General features: G+C 37.4%; 1 protein-coding gene across 2 annotated transcripts in view; it reads right to left on the reverse strand.

Annotated features, from left to right (window-relative positions):
- LOC102109717 (adhesion G protein-coupled receptor A3) overlaps positions 1–13,297 on the reverse strand; it is a 260,456-nt gene that overhangs the window by 215,675 nt on the left and 31,484 nt on the right. For both annotated transcript variants that reach the window (XM_005520645.3, XM_088059859.1), the window contains exon 2: positions 160–231. In XM_005520645.3, the coding sequence (XP_005520702.1) occupies positions 160–231 (72 nt within the window). The remainder of the gene's footprint in view (positions 1–159; positions 232–13,297) is intronic.

Genomic DNA, 13,297 nt, shown 5'->3' on the forward strand with positions numbered 1-13,297 from the left:
CACTCATTTTTATGCTGTTTCTTAACCTGATCACTGCCTAGAAACTCTACTGTGTAATACAGTTCAGAACGTCTCAACTTCATTATCTGATGTTTGTTTCTATATTTAAAGTACAAAGACTTTTAATTGAAGGTGCAGCAAGGCTGATCAGTTACTCACAGTCTCTCCAGGGATCTCAGCCCGAAGAAAGAGCCATTCTTCAACCACAAGATCTTGTTGTTACTCAGAATCCTACAAGAAGTCAGGAAATAATCTGGTTAATAGAACATGATAATTGCACTGATCTAAAACATATAATTATAGTAAGTGACTGCTCAGTAAAATACTAATCACAAAATTCACTGCTTCATTTGCATTTTCCCATCATAGCCATAAATAAAGATTACCATTTCCCAATGTTCATAGTTTCTTCTCTATTAAATAAAAGCACAGTCAAGAAATATGTCAAGAAATTAATTGTGACTCCAGCTCGAAAATTCTAACACTGCTAAATGCCCACACTTCATTAGTAGATTCTAAATTACCACTAAGGTACTTGTTGGGCTTCCCAGTCTGCAAAAAGGCTGGTAAAGCAAAAGAGATGTTAAAAATTGTTCCAGAAGGTTAGAGGACAATAAAATCACTTTGCAGAGTCTGCTATAGCAGGGAGGTACAAGCCATCATACCATGGATAGCTCACATACACAGACAAGGTATTTGATTTTCTGTAGGAGAGACAAACAGAAACAGACAAGCCCAAAAATGCTTTCCTGTTGTAAGCTCTGCAGAGTAGAAATTCAGTAATTAAGCTATGCCTGACCCATCAAGCACCACCACCACCACATGCTTGTAAACTGGCCCTGCACGCAGGACATTGAAAAAGTTGTTTATTCCTCCTCTTTATGTTATGGTACTGTGCATTTCACGAGTGACCCTTTCTAGTTTAGTGATTTTCCATCACTGCATGTTCCCAGCTATTTCAGAAGCAATATAATAGGAACATGCACTTGTTCTAAAGATGTTACTCCTTAAAAACTTTTTCAATATGCAAAAGAAATGGTTTGTTTTAGAAGCTGAAGAAATTGCGTTTTTAATCTAATGATTATGCAATGTGCATAAGAAACATTTGTCTCTGAAGAAATTTAATTCCAACTGCCTGAGAAATTAGTCTTTTAATGTAACATTTACAATAAATTATACCTCTCTAGTGCACAAAAGTACATTTCAAAATAAGACATGCAGCCTGCAATAAGATAGAAAGTAGAACAAAAAAAATTTAAAAAGAAATCTTATACTCTTTACTAGCAAGATTTTTGATTTTCTTAAAATTTTTATAAAGTTTTTAAACAATCTGTTACACAAGACAAGACAGTCTTGCTCTTAGCATTTGCCATTGTCCGTGAACAGTAAGTTCTTCGCCCCAACACACACCTACCAGGTAAATCTCAAGTCTAGGTAAAAATGTAACAACACTGACTCACAGGAAAACAAAAAGTACTTATTAATGTAGCAAAGTTAAAATACTGCAATGTTAGTAAGATCTGGAGAATTCTGCAGATCTAAAATTCATAAATAAATGTGTATTTTGATGTAAGTGGATGGCCCACTGTGGCCCAGAGCTGCTCAGACCTGACCCCCACTTTACTACACTGCCCCTTGTCAATGCACTTGTGCAGCAGCATCGCTCCTCACCCAGAACCAGACAGTGTCACCCACAAGTGGCAATCTGACATCAGTCATGATCATGATCCTCACACCCTTCTGTGCATCTGAAAGCACACAGAAGCCTAAGTTTGCAACAAAAATTAAATATGCTCCAATATACACACAGTCTACTTCCATCAATTAAGAAACTCCACATCTCACAAGTTCCTCCTCCTACTTCTCAGATTGAAAATTGCATGTATGACAATAAATATTTATCTAATTTATCAGCTCTTCTTTACCATTTTAGGAATACATTTCAGCAGTGACATGATGAAAGACTTGTTTAAAATTCAGAATATCTAAACTAGAAAATGTAAATACATTAACTGCTCCAGTGTTTTATATTCAGTGTTCTAATTTGTTTTTCCAGCCTTCTATTGATTCTGCCCAGAAAAAGAGGGCAGTCTGAACTTTGGTGGCACTCCATAAAAATGCAGCACAAGTCAGGTGGTCTCCTACTCTACTTCCATGTTCTGTACAGCCCTACATGCCTAGATTGAAACCAGCATCATCAACCCACATAAAACAAACTCCTATTAATTAAAGAGAACTATCAAACTAGTAATAAATGACAAGATTAAGCAGATAATTTAGTTCATAAATAGAATACTCAGTAAACACAGCTCATGATTCTTCAATACTGCTATCTCATTCATTTTTGAGAAAGATAAACCGAGTCTTGAAGAATGTGATACCACAAAACTAAAAAAAATCCCAAAAAACCAACAAAACTTAGCTATGCAGATTTGAGTTTCTAAATGAAACCCTTCAAATTTTTATACCAGAGTTCACAGAGACTTTCACACAGAGATCAGGTTTCAAAAATTAAGTTTCCTTCACTGTTTTCTCTTCTTTACCACGCCAACTTAAATTCAGGTTTTATAAACAAAGTAATATGGGTATCATAGTTAAAATATGATTCTTTTTCTGTTCAGAAATGCAGCTTTAGAGAATCCTAACATTCCAGTACTGTCCCTAAGGAAAACAACATCCTCTCTAACAATTCATACAAGTTATCTACATTTCATTCAGCTGGTCCTGCTACATGGGAAGAATCCACCTGTTTTTCATTAGTCTTAGTGATGTACAACAACTTGCAACGGGCTGTTATCAAGAAGGATTTGGTTTGTGCTGAAGATCAGTTCTGTGAATAAAATGAACAGCTTCACTGGCAAACATAAATCACATTATTTTTCATATTGTAATGAATCACTTACTAAACTTTTGATGCAACTCGTAACATCCTTCCCTGCTGAGAATATTTGCTGCAGGGATGAGGATGGAAGGGAGGAAAGTTTTGGTTATAATGTTCAAAATCCTAACAGAGAAACGAGGCTTAACTGGAGTCAATGAAAAATCTTCTAAAATAATCAATGCCAGGAAAAATTGTGGCTTTTTTCTTGATGCTGAAATTACACTGTAAATTTTTGTACATTATTTCTTTAGGCAAATAACAGAATAGACATGAAATGTGTCAAGTATGGACAAAATAGGTAAGTTTCTCTTTTCCTCAAATAAACTCATCTGCTTACAGGGAAATGCTTCTAATTAAAGGCCTGCAGAAATTTTCCAGTGGAGCATCATTTTCTTGTACTTACAGATGCAATGGTTTGGTGAATAACTACATGAAAAAGAAGTGTTATTCATGTATTTTATTTTGAAAAGCTAGTAACAAAATTGTAACTGTCAGATCCAACAGAAACTGAATCACTTACTTTAATCAAACTTCAAATAGAGGTCACATTTTTAAAAAATAAACCAGCACCATGCACCCACTGTGAAGAAGTACTTCTCACATTTTATCTATCCATAGCATTTTCACTTGGTTGCTTTTTGGCATTTTTTTTTTCTGATGTGCTAGTGAATCACAGTGATGAATCTCACTACACACTGCAACTAGGCAGCTGGTTTAAATAATTATCAGTTTCTAGCCATGTGCTAAGAATCTCACATTTTCAATATTTTATTCCAGCAGAAGAAACATTATGGAAATGAGCACAGTTTATTTCACTGAACGTATTTTCCAAAATCCATCAAAAGTAAAAAAGTAGTATTCCACCAAAATTCACTTAAGAGTAGTTTTTTTGGTCTGGTTTGGGTTTTGGAGGGGGTTGTTGATTGGTTGGTTTGAGGTTTGCTTTTTTTGGTGGTGGCAGTGGGGGTTTTTTCCTTTGTTTTTTCATTAAGGAATAAGTTTTCCAGAGAAGCCTTCTAATAAGTATTTATTTTAAAGTTCAGTTTGCAAACTGTCTTTGCACAATATAATAATGATTCACGCCCAAGTAACTGAAAATTCAAATCAAGGTACCTCCAGTCCCGGCTCTGACAGGATACAACTAAAACAGTGCTGGGGAGCAATTTACTTGTCAGTACCACTCTGCAGATCAGACATGTTATGAACCATTTGGTTACTGCACTCGGCCCTCTGAAATCTTGTCTCTGCTACTCCTTCTCCCAGGCCACTCTGGGGGACAGTTTACCCCAGGGAGGCTGTTCACAAGATATTAACTCAGCACCAGGTCTGTCCTCTCCTGGCCCTGTGGAGCCCTCCAGCACTGTTCATGCTCTGAAGGGATAGCCTTCAAACACCTTCTCTTGACTTGCACTGACATCCTAAAGCGTTTAATCCATGCACGTGGTTTCACAGCACAAATGTACCTCCCTGTGGGCTGCAGCACAGGCTGAACATGATTTCATTCACCCTGCACTGGAAACAAACCAAGCAACCAACCTCACTCATACACCAGGACCAAAATCATACCAAGGAGATGCTAACATGGAGGAGCAGGGACAGTCAATGAGCCACTGCTTCCACTCCCTCCCGAATGTCCTTCCTTTACTGTACAGACACACCTAAAAAAAGAAATTGTTCTAATGGATAAAAGTAATTCCTTTGATTTTCTTTCCAATTCCTCCATCTGAATTAAACAAGCCACAAATCACAGTTTGCTTAAAATGATGCTGTGATTTTTGGTTTTGTGAAACCATTGAAAGTACAGGATGACGTGACCGTGTGCACAAAGTCTCATTCAAGTATAAAACATGCCCAGCATAAAAGAACTTACTATAGTAATTAAAAAGTATCAAATAAAGAGCTCTCAATCACAATGCAAACAAACTTCAACTTCCTATAACCCCTCAGAGAGAAGGAATCTTTTTAGCAAGCCTCCAAAGTCAATGACATTACAGAGTAAACAAATTCCACAGCTGAGGCTTCTTCAGTGGGATGGTGCTGCATCCCACCCAGCTAAGCCTAAAGCCTGTGAGCTCACCCAGCAGTGCACAGCCCACATAACCAAATCTGTGGAGGATGAGACATTTACATAAAGACTGCTATTCCCAAATGCACAGTGAACACAGAAGAAAGTGCGACCCATTATTGAAAATATGTATTTCCTCTGATAATACTCAGAGGGGAAAATACACGAAAACCACAAGCAAAAAACTCCCACCCAAACTTCATGAAAAATCAGTAAAATGTCAACTTTCGCCTGATTTTCTGCTGAGCAGCCCAAGAGCTGGTACAGATCAGATTTGACCCAGGCCTTTGTCTAGGCTGATAGACCATGTCTAGAAAATGGAAATCTCCAGAATCCTTCCTTTAAGCCCCACTCACTGAGCACAGCTGAAGGGACACTCAAGTGCTACAGGAAACACCAACCAGACCCCAAACCACACCTGCCCCTGCTGTGCACTTCCTCTTAATCCCTATCCAGTTTTCCACTTCTCAAGTAGCAAGGTGTGCTAGGCAGACAACCATGAGAATTTGAGCAAAGACAGAGAACCTGGTCCACTGAGATTGTACATCTGGAATGACTGTGTTTGGGTTCTGTTCAGAAATTGTGTTTTGAGTTCTGCAGTTTCTCTTACATACTAACTTAACATCTAGCAACTCAAAGTATCTTTTATTTTAAAATAACGACTTAAGTACAAATAGTAATTAATCATTTTTCATGGAAGCCTGATAACAGCTGACATATTGCAGTTTAAGATGTTCGTTCTGTTTACATGTGGTATGTGGTTAGATACAAAGGGAGTGTGAGCAGACATCCTGTGAAATTCTCTGAAACACTGGTAGGAAAACATTAATTTGATTTTTTTATGGTATCGGAATAAGACTGGAATAATTTGTATTGAAATCCTACAGTGTAAAATGAAAAACTAAGTTTTTCTGAATTTTTTAGCATTTTAAAATCCTTGGTAAACCAGACTATTGTTTATTCCCCACAACATCCATAATGCATTGAGAGCTGCACCACAGAAACAAATTAGGGAGTTTTCCCACAAACATGGCAGAAATAGAAAAATAAATTTTAAAAAGTACCTGCTTTTTGTGCCACACATGGAGAAATACATGGGGTTATCATAAAATACAGGTACTAACTGCACCTTTTCCTTCCCCTCTCCAAACAGAAAACCACAGCTGAGCTACTATGTAGGACTTCAACAGGTAATATTAGAACTATACAGAGAGACAAAGAGGGAAGTCACAGAACAATAACAAAACTGACTGAACAAGTGAAAAGAGGAAAAGGACTGAAAACACTACTGACAGCCTACAAGATGAATGGGGTGTGGTTGACATCTATATAGTCTGATACCCAAACACAAAGAAGGAAAACTTGTAAAGATATGGGGAGTATTTATTAATTTATTAAATATCAGTATCTGTGCACAGTAATTCAGTGTCTGCCTCTCTTTCTGACTTTGAGAACATCGAAACTTAAAAGAGCATAAGGCTAAATTATCAGAAAAGTAAAGATGCATATAATGGCCTAAAGTGACACCTCTCTTCCTGAAGGGGATTGTGGCCCATTGTATTGTCTTTTCTAACTAAACAAAGTGTGTGATCAGCATTCTTAAAAAGAATCATACAAAAATCCTGTAGAAAGCAGTAAAACCTAGTCTCTCAGCACCTCCAATTCCAACTGGTTTTATCGTTATCTTTCACGTACACCAGCTTTTGTTAAACCCATTCACTTGCAGCAATGCCAAGCATTAGTGAAAACAGAAAAAATACTCAAAAACTGCCTTCTATTGTACATAGCATATTCTTACAGCAGGAACTACTCCCAAACAGCTACAACCAAAAGAGGCAGTAACAGCGCGCTAATTATCACTCTAATTTGTACTGTACCAGCAGAACGGTAGTTTCCAGATCTTGACACTCTTTGATGATAGCAAAAGAAGAGTTTCCTTTTAGGTAATTAGTTATTTAAATGAAAGTCCTTCCAAAAGTGCAAATTAACGTTAATAATCTGTCATAAATTTAATGGAATGTGGGAGAAACTGTAGTGTGGAAACAGAATAGTGCTTTTGTGGAAAACCACTGTTCAATAGCCCCACTTTCAGTAATTTAAAGTATAAGGCAAAACTCTTACAGTTTTGTCTTTGGTGTTCATACTGGTGGCTTTTCATCAAGAGTCTTCTTGGATGATACAAGGGTAGGTCACATTCAAAATACCAGACCCAGAGAGTTCTCTTAATTAATTACCAAATCAACTGATTTAATTAGGTAAAATCATATTCAAGAGCCTATTTTTGTAAGCAACATCACAATTCAAAGAGTAGAACAAAATATTATCATCACTAGCAGGACACACAACTCATTCTCTCCCTAATACTGGTTTAGTGGTATTAATGTATCAACAAAAGGAAGCAGCAAGGTCACTCTCAAATAGAAATTTTAATATGATTTCCTAACAGTGGGGGAGTTATAGAGTTTTCAGCTTTTCAACAAGCCCACTCCACTACAGAATTATATTAATTAACTGAACAGGACAAGAAGCAGGAGGAATCAAAGCATTACTAATAGGACTGCTAGTACTTCTGAAAAGAAATGTGCTTGTCTATTTTATGACTTTTGTCCAGCACTAGAGAATTTCTGAATTAGATGATCCTATTAAGTGAAACTCTTTTTTACCCACAAGAACTTGAGGTCTAAAGGTTATTTCTAAAGATCACTGAACACCTGAAGTGTCATACAGGATTCTGTGCTCAAAGTTTAATCAATTATATTCAAGAAAGTCAGTGCCTAGAAAACTTACATCATGGTTGTAGAAGGTTTGACAATAGCAACATAGCACTGGAATAATAAACTGTAATTATGCAGTAATATTTCCTAAAATCACATAGTATTAAACCAAACATAAAATATGAGAATATAAAAAATGTGATAAATCATTACTATTTTACTATGACATGGACACTTATAACACCATTCAGCTGTCCAGATAAATCTTGCTTTTACAAGATTTCAACTTGAGTGCATGCAATTTTCTTCAAATGTTAGTTAAAAAAACCCACATGATCTTTTGATAAGACAGCATTTTCATTACATCTTTCAAAGAGAGAACTTTATCTAAGTGAACTTTTGGACTACATCCACTACACCTGCCACGTGCATGGTCTTTACTTGAGAGAGTTATGCATGTTTAACTTCCTGTGATGGGTCTTACTGAGTCCAGCAGAATTATTTACATGAATTAAATTTGTCATGTGCATTAGTTTTTGAAGATCAAAGATTCTATTGTCAACATTTTCTTTGGAGAAAGAGAGGAATTGTTCAAAGCTCTCTCTACAATGAAAAGGAAATCCTTATGTCTGAACTTGCAATAAAACACTGTTTCTAAAAGCACATGTAGCCAACTGGTGACAGCATGGGTCTGTATGCCCTGGTGTTCTTGGTTTTGCCTTTGACTCACTGCACATCCTTCTATCAATATGTATTTAAAATCCATTTTCAGTGGGAAAAATGAGTTTCATACAGCGTATAAAAAAAATTAGAAGTTCTCCACTGAGTAGGCCTGTGCAAGTGCAAATGGATTTAATGAAGGGATTGTTTACTGGAGGATTAGCTTTCGACATGCTTTTCATTCAACTCAGTTGACACTGTGGGAAGATTACATTCTCATGTTGGTTTCTGATTCACACTTTTATACAATTCACCAAGAGCAGTGGTGGCAGCACCGCCAGGCGCTGCAGAGCAGCTGAGAGAACAGTGCGCTGCAACAACGCGCAGACGGAGCGTTTCAGCGTGCTCAGCAACAACGAGACACGTGAGAGCTGAGAAACACCTTGGTCCTACAGGACATGAAATTTTACACTCACCGCAGCGGGATTAAGAAGTTCATTTAGGTTCTCCACTTCAAAATGGTTCCTGCAAGCGATTAACCATGGTGACTCATGGCAAAGTCAGGAAAGGCATTCCTCTCTCCTGGGCTTACACTCCACTGCTCAGCCAAATGATCACAAGCACCCCAAAATGCATTACAGCTCCACAGGTGGGCCAAACCTGTGAACACTACACACAATACAGTCAGGAGGCTTTGCTCTACAAATAAATTTGGAATTTTGAAGTTCAAGAACTTTGAAAAGACTACCAAGTAAATGATTAACATTTAATTTAAAATTTTATAAGAAAGAATTCACCTTTCCTAATTCAGATTTTACTATAACTTACTTCTAAGTCACTAAAAATAGTAAAATTTCCTGAGTCACCATTCCTTTTTTATTACACTTCTTATATTACCTTTTGTTTCTTTTGTAAGATCTTCTCAGCATTTCTCTTATTCAGCTCACTGGTCTTTTTTAAACTCTGACTCATTTAGCTTTTCCCAGCTTTGCTAATCTTTTATGTATTTTTAAAAGAGCATTATAAAGTTTCCACATTACTTCTGAAAACTATGTTCAGAATTGTCTTCAAGATGCTCACGTCTGTCAGTTACTAAAACAATTAAGCAGTAACAATTGCTGACTATAAATCCAAAAAAATACTGAAAAGTTTCCATTGTAGTAATTTATTTTCATTTTCCCACAAATTGGTTTGTTGTTTTTAGAATGTTTATAGCTTAACTTACAAGTTCTGCTGGGACTGTAATTGTATTCTGCAAAAGAGATATCTGCAGTAATATTTTTTTTAAATGACAATGTATATCTTCTGATAATTCAATGAAATAAAGAACTCATTGTGCATCCTTTGGGTAATATATATGAAAAATGAAAGCCTGAAAAAAACCTGGTCTGGCATTCTTTAAGAATTCCTAGCTGAATTTGAAAAGAAAATCTTTCCTCATAAGGACATATATATAAGTTAGGAAATCTAAATTGTCTTTTCTACTTTGTTTCAACCAGTAAGACTGAATTTCAGAGTGCTCCTCAGCCTTCCATTTGCTGTCAAAGACTGAGAGGAACAGAGTTTTAGCTTCTAATAAGGAGTGACAAAGAAGTTTTTCTCAGGCACATGAGACAGCTACTGATACACACTAGCAGAGTGACAGCCCAGTTTTAAAAATACAGTGATTATTATTTAATTCAGAGGGCAAGTGAACCCAACAGAATGCACACAGTCCATCATACAAGTTTATAGTTATTTTTGGAGGTGCTTCAAGTCTGAAAAATGGTTTAAAAAACAGATTTGGGTTAGTGTCCATTTGAGGGAGAAAATGCAGGATGACAGATAATTTGATTCTCCCAATAATCTGGATTGGAAGGGACCTCTAGAGGTCACCCAGGCCCATCTCCTGCCTAAAGCAGACCCAGATAGATCAGAGCACTAAAATAGTGACAACTTTTGTGTAATTGTGCAATCCACAATACAATTTTGTGTATTGTGTAACCCACAATAGCTGTTGTGGATTATTTTGACCTTGAGCCCTATTTATAAAGTTGACTACAGTAGATTGAACAATCCCAAAAAATTTGAAATTTAGACAGCACAGAGGTCATCTGCTCTAAACTTACTGCACAGACCAGACATTCATGCAAGGGGATTGTCACAGTAAGTGTCAGACTGAGGAACTCCAAACATGAGCATGTAGACCTTGAGCTTTTCCAGAATCTCCTGCTTTTCCCAACATGGGTCCCTAACTAGACAAGTAATAATTAATTACTGAAAGCAGAAAACTCCACTTACTTGCTTAAAAAGTACTAATTTAAAGCCTAAGTAATATCCTCCTGTCTTATCACTCAAAGATTTTGCACTGGTGAAGAGAAATGAAGCTACCTTAAGAAAATGGGCCTTAAGAAAATTCTCCTAGGACACTTGGGAAGGCAGTTTTCCCCCCATGTGATGAATGTAACACAGCAATTATCTCCGAGTCCATCTACTTCCCAGCTTCCAAGCTAAAGTGGTCAATGATGGTCTCAGTTGTGATTTGTCTTTTTTTAATCTCAGTCTCAAATGCTGTATCTATCAGCTCAGGTACTTAAAATTATCTTCCTTAGGCTGTGTTGTTCAATATTTGATGTTCTTTCCATTTTAGCTATAGCTGTAATCTCTGAAATAAAGCTTTCAGCACAACTATTCAAAACACTGGTATAAATAATACAAAGACACCTATCATTTGATTCAACTTCCATTACACAACTAACTTCTTCCTACCTTCCTTTGTACCTGTTTCTTTCACATTAGTCAACGTCCACCTCACTCAACCACCTTTTGTTTGATACTCGACTGCAAATATTCCACCTTGCCTCACAGCGTGCATTTCTGCCAAATGGCTCCTGAAACATTTGGTTATACAATAACTGGAGCTGAATGCATTGCTTTTAAAATAATAAACTCTGGCAGCAATATCCACAAGGAATTCCAAAGCCTTTGCGGGGAATCACGTCCTGAAATGATCACAGCTATGTTAACTGAAGCTCAGTTACTCCTAATGGTTTCCCAATTCATCTCTTTCAGTGGTTTAAAAGGTTTTCCTAAACTAATGATGACAGAATAATTTATTCTTTTTTTCAGAAGTGTTTTCAGATCCTTGAATAAATGATGAGAGTGATAGCACCTTTCAGGGATGCCTGAAATGACATGAAAGGATAAGTAAGACCAGTTGCACTTATTTATTTTTTAGAAACAGAGACTATCTTCAGAAAGAACTGAATAAACAAAAGTCACAAAAGAAATAAAAGGAGGGTTAGGGAAGAGAGTATAGATATGAGTACTATTGAAGAAAAACAAGTAAAGAAAAGTAAGATAAAGATTGCCTTTCCTGGTACACATAAATTAACAAGCTATTTGCTGAACTGGTCTACAAACTATATATAACTTTTGTTCTTTAGGAAATCGGCACAACCTGCTTGAAGAAGAACAACAACAAAAGATTCTGTCCCTTAATAATTCCTAAAATAAATACCTTGGGCATACATTCTTTGGGCAAGCCCCTGTTAGAGTTGGAAGTTGGGTGTACCAATGTGGAAGATCCATCATCCATCAAAGACAAGAAAATACGAGAAAGTACAGGGCACAACAGATGATTCTTCTAACAGCCAAAATCAGCATGGGGCACTCATCCATCTCTTTTCCACTGAAATGCCATTTTCTCGTTTATAACTGCACTGCATGCAACACACGTAGCTGTTACTTCTTTGCTGCTCATACACTTATTACTTTGTGCCCTCTGAGTTGACAGAGGAGATGGCTGATTGTCGTGGTTTTAAACCAATAACTAAGAAAATTACTTATTTCTTGCTGTGAGATATGGATTAGAACAAGAGCAAAACAGGCATAAAACTTAAAAGGGAAAAAGAAAGAAAGTTTATTGACAAACTACAATAAGAACACCAGAATAAACTTCCAGAAAAACCTTTTCATCCCCTGTCTACCCACTATTCCCTTGTTCACATGACAAAAGAGACAAAACCTTTGGAACTTTGATGGTTAAAACAGTCCCAATTCTTGCTACAGTCTTTTCACCAGTCTTTATAGAGAAACAGAAGTTTCTTCCTGTTAATTTATGGAGTTTCTCACAAGAAAAACTATTTTTCTTATAGTTTTCCATTGCTCTAATGTTAGCTGCCCAGAGCTGCTGTTATTAGAGCCCACTCCTCCCATTTTCACATCCCAAGTGTGTATGGGCCATGAGTCTAGGGACGGGATTTTTAAGGATAAGTTATTCAAAGGCAAAAAGTCTTCTTCATCTGTTTCCGTGAGCTTCACCAGAAAACAGTTTTCTCATTGCCTCTCAAGGCTTCAAATCTTCCAGCACTTCACTGTACCATAATTACTCTACTTTTTACTCAAAATTTACACTTTGAACACTCTATTCCTCCCTATATACTGTCATGAATTAAAGGAGTGTTTTCAAGACCTTATTGTCCATTTCCATAGTTTTAACAGAAAGATATTTCAGCTTAATTAAAGCATCTTCTTAATTCTCTACCTTTTCTTTTCTTTCCTGTCACTAGTAGTTTATAAGGTCTCTTTTCATGTTAATCACTCTCTTTTCTCTGTCTGGATAAAAAGATTAATCCACAAGTCTCATCTGGGAAATGAAAGAGTTAAAATCTTGCCCAGGCTGTTGTAGGTAGTTCTGTGGCCTCGGCCGGTGCAGGAGCTGGAGCCGTCTGCGATGGAAAGCTCCTCATGGCTGCCCTGGAGAGTGCAGTCGCCGCGCCCAGCCCGCTGCAGGCCCAGAGCCCTCTCTCCTTCTTCACTCAGCAGTCTCCAGTGAATCCAGCCACAGCAAAAAAACCTGCAGCCGAGCCAGAGATCGGCTCGGCCCGGCCCGGCCGGAGCCCGGAGAAAACCCCCTCCACAGGGCCCGCATCCCCCGGCCGGGAGACGCTGGGCCCAGCCCAGTCCCCGCCCGGCCGCATGGCCTGGGCAGGGAGC

Source organism: Pseudopodoces humilis, chromosome 9 (assembly GCF_049639895.1).
Source record: "Pseudopodoces humilis isolate 2021_Gansu_Grassland_sample_001 chromosome 9, ASM4963989v1, whole genome shotgun sequence".
Taxonomy (NCBI): domain Eukaryota; kingdom Metazoa; phylum Chordata; class Aves; order Passeriformes; family Paridae; genus Pseudopodoces; species Pseudopodoces humilis.